Genomic DNA, 17,787 nt, shown 5'->3' on the forward strand with positions numbered 1-17,787 from the left:
ACTTCCTTAGGAGTCCAGCAAAAAAAAAAATACTGAGATACCCAGTCTCATGAGATTGAACATCTGCTAGATTTATCAACTTTCCATTCATACCTTGCAATTTTTGAGCTGTATCTTGTAAGGCATTCCAATTAATCCCCATATGAATATCTATGTGTGTATGTATGTACATATATATGTATACATATATATGCACACAGAGATATTGATAGAATGATACATGGATAGATAGGCAGGTAGGGAGAAAAGATACAGAGAGAGAGACAGAGAGACAGAGAGACAGAGAGATTCATTCCATAAGTTCTGTTACTCTGGAGAACACTGACTAATACACTGTGGTTCCAAGTCAATTCAATTTCTATACTTTTAAGTTCTAATTTTCAATTTATATTCTACACATCTGAAATATTCTTAGCAAATACTTCAGTACCAGGTCATATACATTTGCAGAAAATATTTTTAATATTGTATAAAGCTAAAGAACATGGGAACAGTAAAACATCAGGTTGGATGTTATTTCTGATGAAAAATTTATGAAATATTAATAGCCCTTAGATACATGGCAAGATTAGGTTATTTGGTTGGATCAAGTTGATAGGTACTTGTTACTTAGTGGAATGCTACCTATTTATTCAATCTAGTATGCATTCATTCTTTAATCTATTAAATTCCAATATTAAATAAATTGATGATTAACAGGGAAACACAAATATCAATGTTCCAATCACCAAGGAAGGAGAAAGTAAACTCAAGTTCTAAAGCCACCATTTAGAACTGTAGTTAATGGACTGAATGATAGTGCTGGGAAGATGGCTCAGTGGTTAAAGAACACTGACTACTCTTCTAGAATATCTGGATTTAATTCTTAGCACCCTAATGGTAGATCACAACTGTCGGTAGCTCAAGGTCTATGGGTTCAGACACCCTCACACAGACATCTGGCAATACTGGTATATTCTTTTGTAATGTTTGGAATGTCAGGTATTTTCCATTAGTTGCTGGCCTGTCTTTGTGTAGATCCTTGAATGCTGTCAGTTTATGGATCCAGTTGTTGTTTACCAGTAAGCCTGTCATGGCAGCATTACCTGGTTCCCTAATCCTTTCATGGCAGCTGTGTAGTCAAGCTCTTTTGGGCCCCCTACACCCTTCACCAATATCTTTTAGGCTTTCCAAAAATGGGGATGAAATGCTGCTACTGTCTACTTCTGGGTTGTACCTGCATAATGTACAGGACCATCAACTGACCCAGGTCTTCTCTTCATCTGTCACCCAATCACAGTGAATACCCCATGATCCTATAGGTGCATACTTGACAGCAGAAGGCATTGTAACAGGAATAGGGACCATAGGCATTTGGGCAAATTCTTCATGTAGCTTTCTTGTACCTTCAAGACCTGCTTGGGCCCAAGCCAACTAACAAACTTCTCATTTTGTGGGCTTAAATCTCTCTTTAGTTGTAAATGTTCTGGGTGCCCTTCCATATGAATGGCAGGAAATCACTCCTCCTCACACAGTAGAGTGGGCTGCACAAACTAGCTAGCCACATTGTGTCCATGAGAATGAAGAGGAAGTGCCTATGGAGAGCAGGAAGATCACATAGTTGGCTATTGGAGCCAGGGGCAAGTGCTATTGAAATGCAAATCTCTGCTGGTTCAGAAAAGGTCTGGGCCTAGGGTGGAAGGTAGGATAAGGAATGTTTGTGCTGTGTCTTTAAGCATAATGTAACAATGTGGGGGATGCTCTAGTCAGTCAGGCCCCACTAGACAATTAGGCTCCCCAGACTACCTGCCAGTCAGAAGTTGTGCAGTGTCCTTCCAGCTACCAGCCTCAGTATTGGCTTTGAAGAGAATCTGTCTCCATTAGTTTTGTTTGCTGTGCAGCTCGAGTGTTGCTGCAGGAAACGGAGCAGAGAGCATGGCCAAGCTGGAAAACCACAACATGGTGAGTGAGGGGCTGCCATCCCTGGACTCAAAGGAATGCTCCTTTGAGTCATGGGAGTCAGTGTGTTGGGTCCTCTTCTTGCTGGGTGGGAGCAAGTGGTCAAATGTAGAGTTCAGCTTATTCTTGCCTCGTCATGCATTGTCCAGCATGGTCCCACTCATCCTGCATGCTCCAGTGTAGATATTTGTTGTCCTGCATGGTTTTGCATAGTCTTTGCAATTCTTGAGGCCGGCTGGCTGCCACTGAATAAATTCACTCTGCTGGCTGCATCTGTGAAAAGCACTGGGAGCAGTACTATGCTTTGAAATGTCCTTTTTGACATAAATGCGAAATGCTGGCACCACACGTGTATTGTTTCTACGGAACACAGATTTCCAAAGTCAAAGAGGCCTGGTTTCTCCATTATCTTCCAGAAGTTCTATACTTTGAACATTTAACATTAAGAATTAGAATCCAACCGGAATTAATTTTAGGAGCTTGTAAACAGTATTTCCTGTGAAAAGTTGCACTCCCGTGCTAAACTGTGATGTAGAAGAGTAGAATTGATGGTAGCAAAATTGATGGTATGTGGTCTTTACAGTTCTCAGGGGACATTAAGTCACAAAGTAGAATTTAGGTAAGATAGGGCTGCATCACAAATACCCCAAAGATAAGTAGTATGCTAACCATGCTTGTTAGACCTTAGTATGATAAGATGTAAATGTTTTTCCCCCAAGGTTAACCAGCTATATTCCATAACATGGGAGACAACCCTGGTTTACAACCAGTAGAAAGGCCCATCCTTCCATTGAAAAACTGGCCTCTAACATGCACCTCAAGAGACCATTACAGGGTTACAACCAACATTAAGTCCTGGTATGCCATGGAGTTATATTAATTCTAGAACAGAGGCATTTCCAGTCTTTTTGAAAAGCAGTTTTAAGTCAAGGTCTCCTACATTGGTTGAGGTAGACTTGAACCCTGTCTGTAGTCCCACAGAGCATTGTCTTTATTATCTCCTGACTCATCACCCTAAATTTTGGTTTACATGTCTGCACCACCACAGAGTTCTAAAATTACCAGTTTGAGTCACATAGTGAATTGTCCACTGCACAACAGGGAAAGGAAATGTGTGTGGAAAATGGCTTCTTCCTTCAGACCAGAAGAGGAGGAAGAGTGGAATTGGCCTGCAGACAGGGGTGGGGCCTGCAGGCAGGGGAATGGGACACTGAGTACACAGCAGGGGGCATTAGACTAGGCAATAGATTGATCACAGACTCAAGTAGAGTGCAGTAAGCTGCAGCGTCTCCATTACAAAGAAGGGTTGATGGGGTGTGGTGAGTGACTTTCTCTGTAATTTCCCTGCATGTATTAATTCCTTCCATGTGAATGAAGTCACACACTATTGGCTGGTGTACAGTTTATGAAGGATAGCTTGAAGTACTAAGTATTCAGTTTCCAATTAGGGAACTCTCCTATGCAGATATATTCAATTCTGGTTGACACAGTTAAGTCAGCTGAGAGGATTGAGATCCAGGCCATTTTCTGTTAGCTTATAGCAGTCAGTGGCTAACATTTTACATGGAACAAAATCATACAGTCTCATATTAATGATATTCACTCTACCATGGAGGTGCCTACTTCATTTCAAAGTCAGTATAGCCACATATGCTTTCAATTGTTTTTATCATTTTAAAACATCAATTATCAGTATTATTTTTAATATTCATTTTCTTTTAGTGCATTACTAATAGTTTTTTTCTGTTTTTCCAAGTTTAAATTTTTTTACCTAATGTTTGTTTATGAATTTATTTATATCAATGCTTCTCAACTTTGGAGGTCATGGATCCCTTTAAGGGATCAAATGACCCTATCACAGGACTGGCCAAAGACTGTCAGGAAGTGCAGATATTTATATTATAATTCATAATAGGAACAAAAATACAGTTATGAAGTAACAGTGAAAATAATTTTTTAGTTTGGGTGTCACCACATCATGAGAAACTATATTAAAGAGTCACAGCATTAGAAAGGTTGTGAACCATTGGTTCAGGTCAATATCTCCTGTAGCTCAGGCTTGCCTTACATTATATAATTGAGATTGCTTTGGACACTTAATCCTGTCTCTGTTTTCCAGTGCTGTTAAGACAGTCCTGCAACTCCTTCCAGGTTGGACCTTGACTGGTTGGTGGGAAGGAAAAATAGACCAGTGAATGAGTATCCTCCAACTTCTCTAGATTTTATTGTGAATTTACAAATGAAGTAGGGCTTGTGTAAGAATTGAGTTCACTGACCAGCTGTCAAGCAGGTGTAGTCAGAGCAGAAAGAGGGATGAGCAAGAAGGAGTGAAAACTTTCCTGCTGTGATAGTAGTTGTCCTTAGTAGTGAGTAGTGCAGTAATCAATGTTACAGGATCAATAAATGTTCTGACTGGCCATTTCTTGGGTCCATGCCCAGGCAATCAGCAGTATGGATAAAGAACTGAATGTTTGTGAAACCAAATTAGAGTAGTTACACCAGTTGAACCTAAGTAGTAGAATTGGATAAAAATGGTGTGTCCCGGTCTATCATGACTGTGTTTTCCCGGTTTAAAAAGTATACCCCAAGAGAAATGGTGTGAGTAGTACTTGGTGTGCTTTAATACAAATCACTAGTCACTGGAGCACATGGCCATAAAGCCTGTTTCAACTTTTTAACAGAATTAATTGAGATTATATTTACATTATTATCTATCACTGCCCTGCCTCCAACCCCTCCCATAGACCCTTCATTGTTTTCTAATCCATTGCCTCTTTTTGTTTAACAAGTTCCTGGTTGAATTTTTCCTGTGTTTGGTTGCAGGACTTCCTAGCTATGAAGCAAAAGGTTGTCTGCACTGGACATTGAGTGTGTAATGGAATGTGCACACATAGGACCCTGAGCCTTGGAAGAGGAACAGGAAATGCTCTGGGAGATTGGAGGATTTTGCTAAACTACCAAATCCCCTGGTGTCCTATCCAACCATAGTGTGGAAGGAACTACCTGGAAGGATTTTTTCTCTCTGAGTCCTTTGATCTCTTCTCGTCTGGTAGGGAAACTGTTAATGTCCTTGCGGCCTCGCTGAGTTGTGCTAGCTGATGAGGGACTCCAGGAAGGGTTAAATATCAGAAGTATCAGCAGGATGTAGCTTCCAGGTTCTTCCCAGGATTCTCCTCTGCTTCTGCTCTAGGGAGCTGTAACGAAATCCATAAGCCATGCCATGGTGAGTGTAGCATGTTCAGAACAGGTCTGCTGAGCTGTCATTTCTGCTGGGACTTGGATGGTCCATGAGCCAGACTGTGGTTCTGTTCATCCATGTAGTGATCTGAGCAGTACTCCTTGTCTTCTGAGCCTCCCGGTGTATGGATTTCCTGGGTATGGGGAGACTCTGAAGGAGAATATTATGCTTGAAATATCACTGTCTAGTTGCACACACAGGCAAGCCTTTTGTGTGTAGTAGGAAAACATATTGGAAAATTCCAGTTTCTAGAAGTTCTGAACATTGCACTCCATTTTCTCGTTTGTCTTACAAATGTTACAAATGATTTAGAAACTGGTAGTAAAGATGGTGATGTGGATCATCTTTCAGCAATATGTGATTTGAATGCTTCTATTTTTCTGCTACCATCAGCCACAATAGTGTGATATGGTGAAGTTTATTTCCAGGGGACAAAGGGAATTTCTGATCTGCAGAGATTTCTCAGGTGTGCATGTTTTGGGTGGATAGATAGGACAGAATACACATATTGTGTCATAATCCGTGTGACAGGAAACATTCATTCGTTCTTTTTTATAATTCATGTATTATGCATACAGTGTTCTGCCTTCATGTTTGCCTGCAGGCCAGAGGAGGGCACCAGATGCCATTATAGATGATTGTGAGCCACCATGTGGTTGCTGGGAATTGAACTCAGGATCTGGAAGAGCAGCCAGTGCTCTTAACCTCTGAGCCATCTCTCCAGCCCAATAGGAAATATTCATAACTAATGAAAAGTCTCTGAGCCATGATTTGGGAGCAGGTTGGTTGCTCAAAAGAAAGTCTGCTACATACCCTCACTTACTCTGTATTAAATTAGTTGTTTATCTTTTGCTATTACTATTGCATATATATATATATATATATATATATATATATATATATATGCACGTAAATATATATGAGATACTGAGTTCACTGGGTATTTCTTCTCTTTATATGATTCCATGGCAGACCACTTTTTTTTTGAATAACCAACTAGGGGAATTATCCTTGGGGAAAAAATTCCCCGCCTCAACAGTCATTAGTTTCCTGGAGTATTTGGTCTAGGGAGAGGGTTTCATTAGGTCCACCCAAACCTTCTAAGTTAGTATGTGTACTGGCCATGTTTTCTCCTTCACCTGAGATCTCTTTGAAGGGCTCGGGGTCTGTCTACCTTGCCAGATTTGGCTTTGGGTTCCTAGCTCCTGTATTATTCCTGCTCTGGAGGTCCAGTTCTCCTCTTCCACAGCCTATGGATGCAGTAAATGAGCTGTCCTTCTGTCTGCACTGGCCTTGATCTTAGAGCAGCTCTCCAGTTTAGCGGCCACACACTCTCCATTCTGCCTTTTTTCTGAGACAGGGTTTCTCTGTGTAGCTTTGTGTCTTTCCTGCATCTCACTCTCTCTACACCAGGCAGGCTTTGAATTCACAGATATCCACCTGCCTCAGCCTCCTGAGTGCTGGAATTAAAGGCAAGTGCCACCATCCCCCAGCTTCTTCCTCTTTCTTTAAAACTGAAGTCCTCATAGGAGTTCCAGTTCCTCTGCATGAGGCTAAAAATAATGTCTGGAAGGGCATATCCAGAGATGGGGAATGTCCTAGAGCATGTTCTATGAGTGTGTCTGAAAGGGACTTGCCTGGTGTTACATCTGGAGCTTGCTGTGCTTGTTAGGAGAGGACTGGAGGAATTTCCATCCTCAGGGAGAGGATGTGTTTAGTAGGTGATCTGTTGGCTTGGCCCAGAGAGGCAACAAGGTGGGGCTGCACAAGTTCACAGGACCTTTGCATCAACCCAGCTCTTGTGTTGCCTATCTCAAATATCTGTGGAGCTGAAAGAGTTCTTCAAAGAGTGTCACCTGTCCCGATCATTTGCAGCCCTTGAACTAGTCCCTGGCTTTCCCCATTGTCTGTTGTTATGGGCCCCCTTTCACTTTTGATTTTATTAATTAGGACTAATTTTCTCTTAGGTAGTTTGGATAAGTGTTTGTCCGTCTTATTGATTTCCTCAAAGAACCAATTCCGTGTTTCATTGAATCCTTGTATTTTTCTTTCTTTCTATATGTTTATTTTTAACACTTATTTGATACTTTCTTCATGTCTACTCCTCGGGTATACTTATTCTTTTTGTTCTTGTACTTTCATGTGTGCTGTTAAGTTGATAGTGTGAAGTATTTTTCTTTTTTTATGGAGAAACTCAGTTCTATACAGTTTCCTCATTATCAATTTCATTGTGTCCTCTAAATTTGGATAGCTTGTGTAATTATTTTTATTGAATTCTATACTTTTTAATTTCATTCTTTATTTCTGTCTTGATCCATTTTCTTCAGTAGAGTGTTGTTCAGTTTTTATAAATTTTTAAGCTTTCTCTTTATTTTTTTAATCCACCTGTAATCCATGGTAGTCTGATAAAATGCAAGGAGTTATTTCAATTTTCTTGCATCTGTTGAGACTTGAATTATGTCCAAATGTGTCATCAACTATGGAGAAATTCCATGTCGTACTGAGAAGAAGGTGTATTCTTTTTCTTTGGGTAGAATGTTCTGTAGTATGTAAGAGTCATTTGGTTTATAAAATCTATAATCTCCAATATTTCTCCATTTGGTTTTTGTCTGGATGATCTGTCCATTGGTGAGGGTGGGTATTGTAGTCTACCACTATCAAAAACTGTGTGAGAGTCAATGTGTCATTTAATTTGTAGAAGTATTTCTTTAACAAAAGTGGGTCACCTTGTGTTTGGGGCATAGATATTAATAGTTGAAATGTCATATTTGATGACTAAGGAGTATTAATCCACACCGCTTTTGATGAATTTTTGTGTGAAGTCTATTTTGGTACATAGTAAATGGGTACACTAGCCTGCTCTTTAGTTTCAATTTCTTTAAATATGTTTTTTTCCCAGCCTTTACCTTTTAGTAATCCATCTTTGATGCTGAAGTGTTTCTTTTATGCAGTGGAAGGATGGATTGTTTGTGAATCTATACTGTTAATCTGTGTCTTCACTGAGGAACTGAGCCATTTGATATTGAGAGATATCAGGAATAATTATTATTTATACTTTTTAATTGGTTGTTTTTGTTGTTGTTACTTATGATGATGATGGTATGTGTATGAGAGTATGTTAGTTTGTGTTTGTGTTAATGTTGTGTGTTTCTCTTCTTTTGATTTTGCTTATTTGATATTATTTATTTACTGTGTTTTCATGTGTGTAGTTATCTTCCTTAGGTTGGGTATTTTCTTCTAAAAACCTCCTGTAAGGCTGGATTTGTACAAAGATGTTGTTTAAATTTGACTTTATTATGAAATATCTTACTTTCTTCATTTACAATGATTGAAAATTTTCTAAATATAGTAATCTGGGATGGCTTCTGTGGTTACTTAGAGCCTGCATTACATGTGTCTAAGGCCTTAGGAATTTTAGAATCTCCACTGACAAGGGAGGTGTAATTCTCATAGGTCTTCCTTTATAGGCTAATCTTTTTTGTTTTTTTTTCAGGTTTTAAAATTTTTTCTTTGTTCTGTATGATTAGTGATTTGGTTATATTATGTGACAAGTGGACTTTTTCTTCTGGTCCAATCTATTTGGTGTTTTGAATGCTTCTTTATACCTTCATCAACACCTTCTTTAAATTAGGAAAAAAAATTTTAAGACAATTTTATTAAAAGTATTTAGAGGACATTGGAGCTGGGTTTTATCTCTTTCCTCTATTTTTATCATTCATAGGTTTGATCTTGGCATAATTGCTGCAAGCCTTCAAAATATATGAGGCAGGATTTCAGCTGATTATGGCAGGCTAATACCTGGAACAAGATCAGGCTGAGGCTCAAGGAGTCTTGTTAATATTGTCTTTTATTATTAGCTGTTTCCTGCTATGAATTTATCATGTGCTCTTGCAGTTTTTTCACTATTCACTAGGTACAATTTTCTCTCTACTAAAGGAATATTTAGATAACTTTCTGTGCAGCAACTTAGCCAGCATCCTGAATTTTAGGCCCTCTGTCATTATCATCATTAGCAGAATCCAGCCAGGACCATCCCCAGAAGCACAAAAGCATCTTATCAGGATAGCTCTGTACTTTCTTTTTTTTTTTTTTTTTTTTGGTTTTTCGAGACAGGGTCTCTCTGTGTAGCTTTGCGCCTTTCCTGGGACTCACTTGGTAGCCCAGGCTGGCCTCGAACTCACAGAGATCCGCCTGGCTCTGCTTCCCGAGTGCTGGGATTAAAGGCGTGCGCCACCACCACCCGGCCTGCTCTGTACTTTCTAAGAACAGACTTAAGCATGCAGAGTATCTGTTTGAGGAGACCAGGTGGATGTGCTGATTAAGTTTAACTTTCTCCTTTCTAAGGTCTTATCTCTAGTTTTAGATCCACCCTTCACAATTAACTCAGAACTGAAGGTTTCCTACTTAAGGGACATCTAGCTGTGATGGAAGTTGCCAAGCCAAGTTTTCTAATGTCTGAGCACACTTGTCAGAAACAGCAGGAGCAGCAATATCTTGGAGAGACAAGGGTCAAAGGGATAAAAGGACAGTTTTATTTCCAGAGTGGGATGAGACAGAGAAGAGAAAAGAGAATAGAAGAACTAGATGTTTAAGAACTGGAGAGGAATGAACTGAAATGTGAAAGAACTAGATTGAAGGGCTAGAAGGGAATAATAGAGGAACAAGATGGAAGGTGAGGAAGAACCAGATGGGGAAGAACAAGATGAAAGAGATGGGAGAGGAGCTAATATAGAAAAGAACTAGGTGGTCCGGTAACTTAGGTGCGCATCACGGTGCACAAGGAGCTGGAGCTGGAGTTTGATCTGGGCAACCTGCTGGTTTCGGACCGCAACCCCTGACAGTGCTGCGCCAGGTAGGACCCTCGCCGAGGCCGAGCAGCGGGCCCTGGCACGGGACAACACGCAGCTGCTCATCAACCAGCTGTGGCAGCTGCCGACCCAGCGCGTGGAGGAGGCGGTGGTAGGGCGCTTGCCGGAGCCGGCACACGCCTGCCCCGCGAGAAGCCACTGCCCCTGCCACGGCCACTCACCGGCTGGCAGCAGTTCGCGCCTGAAGGGCATCCGTCCCAAGAAGAAGACCAACCTCCTGGGAGACGAGGTGAGTGGCCAGTGGCGGCGCCGCTGGGGCTACAAGCGAGCTTGGGACGACACCAAGGAATGGCTGATGGAAGTGCCTGGGGCGCTGGCCCCATGGAAGACCAGTTCGCCAAGTGGGTTCAGGCCAAGAAGGAGCGCGTGGCCAAGAAGGAGCTGAACCGGCTGTGGAACCTGGCCCGAGCGCACAAGACGCAGATGCCCAGCTCATCCGGACTGCACCCCATGGGACACCAGAGTAAGGAGGAGCTGGGTCATGCCATGCAGGTGGCCAAGGTCTTCACTGCTTCCTGGGGCGCTTCCAGGAACTCCTCCCCAAGGAGAAGGCGCCCCGGGGCACCGGCAAGAAGAGGAAGTTTCAGCTCCTATTTGGGGACTTTGCAGCCGAGAAGAAGAACCAGTTGGAGCTACTTCGAGTCATGAACAGCAAGAAGCCTCAGCTGGACATGACGAGGGCCACCAACAAGCAGATGAGGGAGGAGGACCAAGAAGAGCCGCTAAGAGGAGGAAAATGAGCCAGAAGGGCAAGAGAAAGGGGGCCGGCAGGGACCTTCGAACAAGAGGAAAGGTGGTCCGCCGGGCCAGGGAGAGAAGAGGAAAGGAGGCTTGGGACGCAAGAAGCATTCCAGGCCTCCCCCTTTCGGTGGCAAGAAGAAAGGTGTGCCGCACCAAGGTGGGAAGAGGAGGAAGTAGTATTCTCTCCACTGGACCTGTTCTGCAACGCGAGGACTGTCTGAACTAAGGGTTAAGTTGTGCGCACCGCAGGCTGGTGCAGGGGGAGGCTGCTGCCCCCACTGAGCTCGAGATTAAAGGGACCGGTTTGCCTCCCCTCAGGAGAATCAGTGCTAGACTACAAATAATCTTTTCTCCACAACAGAGACATTGGCTGGAAATTAAGGGCATATTTTGAGAAATAATGTGATCAGAATCAGGAGTAAGTTAACCGCCTGCTTTTTTTTTTTATCTTGACTTTGGGTAAGAGTTGATCAGATTTCTGGGGCATAGTAGATTGGTGTCAACATTTTTGCATTATTTTTGTAAGAGAGCTTGTGTATTTATCAAGGCAGGGTGAATGGGAAAAACCAAGACTATCTGTGGTTTACAAGTGTTGTAAAGTTTGCTTAATAAAAGTATGTCGGTACCTGGCGTCCCTTTGAACTTTTATCGTCTTTGCATAAAAAAAAGAAAAGAACTAGGTGAATGAGAACCTAGATGGGGCAGAACTAAGATGAGAGAATTAAGATAGAATTTAGAGGTGATGGCACATAAATGTAGATATAAATCAGTCAAGAAAAATGCTAGATGAGAGAGCAGAATAGAAGCGGTACAAACAAAAGTTGACTCAGAAGAATAAAGTGTATGGAATGAAAAGTTTTGTATACATGGATTCATTTCCTGTCATCAAAGATTAAGTTACCCACTGGCTATAGATTCTTCCTGGACCCTGGAGTGAGACTATTTGAGGAGCTGGACCCACATAGTCCCTGAAACATGATGTCCCAGATTACCTGGTCGTTTTGTGTCAAGAAATTTTTATATTGAACATTTTCTTTGACTGATGTGTCCATTTCTTCTATTGTATCCTTAGTGCCTGATATTCTTTCTTCCATTTCTCTATTTTATTGGTGAAACTTGCCTCTGTACTTCTTATTTTTAGTCCTACATTTTTCATTTCTGGAGTAGCCTCAGTTTCTGTTTTCTTTACTCTTTCTATTTCCATTTGAGGTCTTAAACAGTTGTATTTGTTTCCTTCAACTATTTGTCTATTTTATATTGGCTTTATTTTTTTTATTTGTTTACTCCAATAGTTTAATTGTGATTTCATAAATTTACTTGAGATTTATTCATTTTCTTTTCAAGGACGTCTATTATCTTGATTGTATTTGGAGACCATAAGATGTTGAGATTCTTAAGCTATGAGGCATCTTTCATGGAGAACTAGCTGCAAAGAGAGAGATGAATGGGAAGTTGTGGGGAGATAGAAATCTAAGCCCTTTGAAAATAAAGCATGTGTCTGACACAGAACTACTAGATTTGATTGTTGTCCTGCTGGGTTTCAGTCTTCCCTTTATCTTTCTTCACTATGTCTCAATTCCTCTTTGAAATGAGAATGGGTTTTCTGTTTCATTTGTATGTTGGAAAGATTTAACATGTTCTTTGTTTTTATACAATGACACAGTCAAGAATTGGTCTTGAGTGTTGAAAGAGATTTTGGTTATTTGAACAGTGTAAGGGCTGTTGCAGACTATGAGCATCATTGAAGTGACTAAATGCTTTTTTTCCATGGATGACCCTGAGCCAATAGTGACCTGGGTCAGGATCTAATCAATTGAATGATAAGTTCCCAGATAGGATGAGGAATGTGAACATGTGTCTCTCCTTGGTGACTTTCTTTGGGTTGCCATTGGAACCTTTAGTAGGAGGAATCTCTCTGGATGAAATATCTCATTGGTGGTTGTGATAGCCTCAACCAATTTCCTTTTCTGTTTCTACTAAGTTGTGGTTGAAATGAATCACGGAGCTTCCTTCTTGTGCTGTCATGACTTCATCACCAGTATATATACTGTCACTAAATTAGATAAGATACAACTGAAGGAATTGATATTCAATGCTAAGCCATTTTTACTACCCTGATTTTTTTTTAATTCTGTAGTTTTTATTTTTGTTCCTGAAGACAAACTTTGTCTGAGTAGCCCTGAATATTCTAAATGTAGCTCTCTAGACCAGGTTGGCCTCCACCTCAGAGATTCACCTGACTCTTTCTCCCACATACTGAGATTAAAGATTGGCCAACATTCAAGGATTTTTATATACATATTTTGTGTGATGGGCGTAGAGTATATGTTTTTGTACATGTCAATCATATGTTGTTTTGCTGCGCTTTACCCACCATCTTGAATTTTGAAATTTGCAGAGGATATCATTCATTTCTAGGATGCAGTATTCATGACAGAAATAGTGCCTGGGCCTTCTGAGTCATTCTGTGTGGCATTCTTTTTGCTTATTGTATTTGTTTTGATGTTTGTTAATGAATATGATTCGTTTTTCTGTATAAACGAATATCCACTACATGTATGCCTGGTCCTCACAGTAGACCCAAGAGAGTCTAAAAACCCACAAGCTTGGAATAATGAACAGTTGTGTGATTCCCCCTATAAGTACTGGCAATTGAATCTTTCTATATACAAGAACAGTAAGAGCTCTTAACTTCTGAGCCTTCTCTTCTTCCCTGTGTTGATTATTTATGAACAATATTGATATTTCTAATATTATCATCTTTCTATTTGTGAATGCTTAAATGCACAGTTCCTTTTAGTAAAGTTTATTAACAGTTTAAAATGGAGTAATTCAAATTTCTGGAAGATGAATACAGAACTAGAGTGAATGCTTAACTCTTTGTAGGAACTTCAGTAAAACAATCTCTGAGTTCATCTTATCTTTTTGTTTATTTGTTGGAAGTTTACAGTGCAGATGGGTCTTTAATATTTACTTCTTGCTGTCCTATAACTGACTACATAGACTAGGCTAACTTTCAACTCAGAAGCACACATACTTTCCTCTACCTTCTAAGTTCTAGGATTAAAGGCATGAGCCATTACACCCAGCTTAAAAATCTTCTTTGTTGTTAGTAATGGTTCATGCAATTTCTCTGATGTGTGTTCGGTTACTGGTAAAGTGTTTGCTTGTTTCTCTATCTTTGTTAAAAACATTTCTCTTGCAAGATGATATTCAATTCAAAGCATTCAGAAATAATAGATGTAAATTTCCTATTCAGTTTCTTTGTGAAGTAACTTGATGATTTCACTGTAATGTCTGAGTTATAGAATATGTGTAGCAGTCACCAGAATTATGTGGCTATTTGTCAAAGAAGCATACATTTACAATGATGTATCATGCCTTTTGTTTTATTCATATGGATGACATATTTATGTATGACATATTTTAGAATGCAGTGACCTATAATGATGTGAATGTCAACATCAGTCAGGAAGAGTGGGCATTGATGGATCCTTCACAGAAGAATCTCTACAAAGATGTGATGGTGGAGACCTATGTGAACCTCACAGCTATTGGTAATACTATAAATTTTCCTTCACATTTTAAATAAGGGGACAACTGTTTCTTGGTTATTGATGCTCTTCTGCAATTCTGATTGAGAATGAGGAAGTGTGAGGTGAATAAATCACAGTTGGTTGTAAGGATCAGTGAATATAGTAATGTAAATTTTTCAGTTTCCTGTAATATTTCATACATTTTTCTTGTCCTGTATTTTAGACTACAATTGGGAAGATCTTGAAGTTGAAGAACATTGCCAAAGTTCTCAAAAACAACGAAGGTAATTTTCATGTAAAAACTGATAGAAATGGGCCTGTAGATATATATATATATAATTTATCTGGAAGCTTTAGTGAAATGAAGCAGTGTAAATAATCATAGTTTAAAGTGCATCGATGATAATTAAATGTTCATAAACACATGTACCTCAATGGTAGGTAAGTGAATTATGTTTGCAAGTCATTCTTTTAAGGAAGGAAAAAAAATGCCTTAGCAGAAATCACCATTTGAAATATAACTTCATCAAATTATGCTGTACAACTGGCAATCCATTTAGTTTCATATTACAAAAGATATACTCACTGAATATGTAATAAGAATATATACACAACCTTGTAATAAAGAAATAGTCCATAGAATATTTACTCATACAGGTGTTCTGTCTTTTCTAATTTAAGTTAGATGGGTAGATAGAGCCAAGAGTTAAGGGGAGGGGGGAGTCGTTGTAGAGAAACATTATTCCCTATACCACATATTGATGAAGAACAGAAAGTCCAACTGTAAAGGAAATGTGGAAATATTCTTGTTTTTATTCTTTCTTTAATAGTTATATCATATGTCACTCTGGATACCAGTTCTATGAACATAAGGATATGGGAAGAAACAATGCCCATCTCTCAATTTCAGAACATAGAATATATGTAGTAGTCCCATGTTGAGTAAACTTGTTGAATGTGATTCAAGTTTACAAACAATTGGTTTTCCAGGTTCATTAAGAATAGATCAACCTATAGGGACACATGCAGACAGAATACTGTACACATAATAAATAAATCTTAAAAAATAAAAAAAAATAAAGAGACTTGTGTCCCTCTTTAAAAAAAAAGAATAGATCAACAAATACACCACAGAAAAGCCCTATGGGTAATAGGACTGTCTGTGTACATGCTTCTGTTTGTCCTGGTTAACTTTGAACATGTAGCATGACTCACAGTATAGGAAAATTTATCAATAGAATAAGTGAGGTAAATGTCCAAATTCTCCCAGTTCTCTTCAAATATGTGAAAAACCTCAGAGAAATATGATGCCATAAATATGAGCCAGGTCATAAAGGTCCTTACCATGACAGGCATGTTCAAATATGCAAAGCCATCCTTAATGCAGGGGAACAACATGAGTGTAAGCAACATGCTAAAATGATAAGATCTCAGTTCTCTATATATTTAGACCAATTGTAAAATTAATTCATGCAGATATAAAGACTCAACAATGTAATGAATGTGGTAAAGCTTTTAAATTTTTCAATTATTCTTGCAGGCATGAAAGAAGTCATACTAGAGAGAAATCATATGAATATACTGAGAGTGGTAAAGCTTTTGCATGTAGTCTTCCTCAAAGGCATGAAAAAACACATACTGGAGAGAAATCCTATGAATATAATCAATGTGGTAAAACATTTACACAATACAGTCATCTTCAAAGGCATGAAACTACACATACTGTTAAACAACCTTATGGATATAATCAACGTGCAAAAGACTTTGCTCACTGGAAAGTTCTTCAATTACATAGAATAACACATCCGGGAGAGAAACCCTATGAATGTAATCAATGTGATAAAACCTTTACACAGCCCAGTCATCTTAAAGTACATAAAAGAACACATACTGGAGAGAAACACTATGAATGTAATCAGTGTGGTAAAGCCTTTGCACGACATAGTGCTCTTCAATTGCATGAAAGAACACATACTGGAGAAAAACCTTATGAATGTAAACAATGTGGTAAAGCTTTTGTACAGTCCAGTCATCTTCAAGTACATAAAAGAACACATACTGGAGAGAAACCCTATGAATGTAATCAATGTGGTAAAGCCTTTACACAGCCCCACAATCTTCAAGCACATAAAAGAATACATACTGGAGAGAAACCCTATGAATGTCATCAGTGTGGTAAAGCCTTTGCACGACATAGTGCTCTTCAATTGCATGAAAGAACACATACTGGAGAAAAACCTTATGAATGTAAACAATGTGGTAAAGCTTTTGTACAGTCCAGTCATCTTCAAGTACATAAAAGAACACATACTGGAGAGAAACCCTATGAATGTAATCAATGTGGTAAAGCCTTTACACAGCCCCACAATCTTCAAGTACATGAAAAGAATACATACTGGAGAGAAACCCTATGAATGTCATCAGTGTGGGAAGGCCTTTGCTTGTAATAGTGTTCTTCGATTGCATGAAAGAACACATACTGGAGAGAAAACCATATGAATGTAATCAGTGTGGTAAAGCCTTTGCTCAAAACAATACTCTTCAAAAGCATGAAAGAACACATACTGGAGAGAAACCCTATGAAATGTAAACAATGTGGTAAAACCTTTGCACAGTCCAGTCATCTTCAAGTACATAAAAGAAAACATACATGGAGAGAAACCCTATTAATGTAATCAGTGTGGTAAAGCCTCATGTTCATCACAATGCTCTTCAATTGCATGAAAGAATGCATATAGGAGAAAAGCCCTATGAATGAAAACAATGTGGTAAAGCTTTTGCATGTTATAGTGATCTTCCAAAGGCATAAAAGAACACCTACTGGAGAGAAACCCTATGAATTTAATCTATGTGATAGAGCCTTTTGCTCAGCCCCCATAATATTCAAGTACTTAGAAGAACACATACAGGAGAGATGCCCTATGAATGTAATCAGTGTGGTAAAGCCTTTGCTCAAAACACTGTTCTTCAAGGGCATGAAAGAACACATACTGGAGAGAAACCTTATGAATGTAATCAGTGTGGGAAAGCCTTTGTTCGTCATAGTGCTCTTTATTTGCATGAAAGAATTCATAACTGAGGGAAACCCTATGAATATAAACAGTGTGGTAATGCCTTTGCACAGCCCAGTCATCTTGAAGTGTATTAAAGACACATATTGAGGAGAAATCCTATGAATATAATCAATGTGGTAATGCCTAGTCACAACACAGAGCAACCCTGTAACTGTAAAACTTTTAGTGTGTAATTGGTATCTTTAAGCCTTTGAATATAACATTAGACTTTGGAGGATCTGAAAAGAACTCATATCAAAGGAAATCTGAATATATATGAATTGGTATGATCTTCATCCAACATACTTATATTCAATTACACAAGATTAATTATTTTGGAAAAAATTAAAATGTGTCAATAATATGTTCAAGCATTATAATATCTCTTTTTATTTTGTTTACACCTGTCAAAT

The 17,787-nt window shown here is 39.1% G+C and overlaps 1 protein-coding gene and 1 pseudogene across 1 annotated transcript; both read left to right on the forward strand.

Annotated features, from left to right (window-relative positions):
* Window positions 1-1,914: 1,914 nt before the first annotated feature.
* Window positions 1,915-10,962, forward strand: LOC128100324 (ribosome biogenesis regulatory protein homolog; annotated as a pseudogene).
* A 439-nt stretch (window positions 10,963-11,401) lies between these two features.
* On the forward strand, window positions 11,402-16,517 carry LOC128100325 (zinc finger protein 844-like; the record flags this gene model as incomplete). Its single annotated transcript, XM_052722365.1, has 4 exons — window positions 11,402-11,407; window positions 14,216-14,342; window positions 15,862-15,992; window positions 16,335-16,517. Coding segments are annotated over exons 1-4 (447 nt in total), but the record flags the coding sequence as incomplete, so codon positions are not given.
* Between the last annotated feature and the right edge of the window lie 1,270 nt (window positions 16,518-17,787).

Source organism: Peromyscus californicus, unplaced genomic scaffold, assembly GCF_007827085.1.
Source record: "Peromyscus californicus insignis strain IS unplaced genomic scaffold, ASM782708v3 Scaffold_77__1_contigs__length_188664, whole genome shotgun sequence".
Lineage (NCBI taxonomy): Eukaryota > Metazoa > Chordata > Mammalia > Rodentia > Cricetidae > Peromyscus > Peromyscus californicus.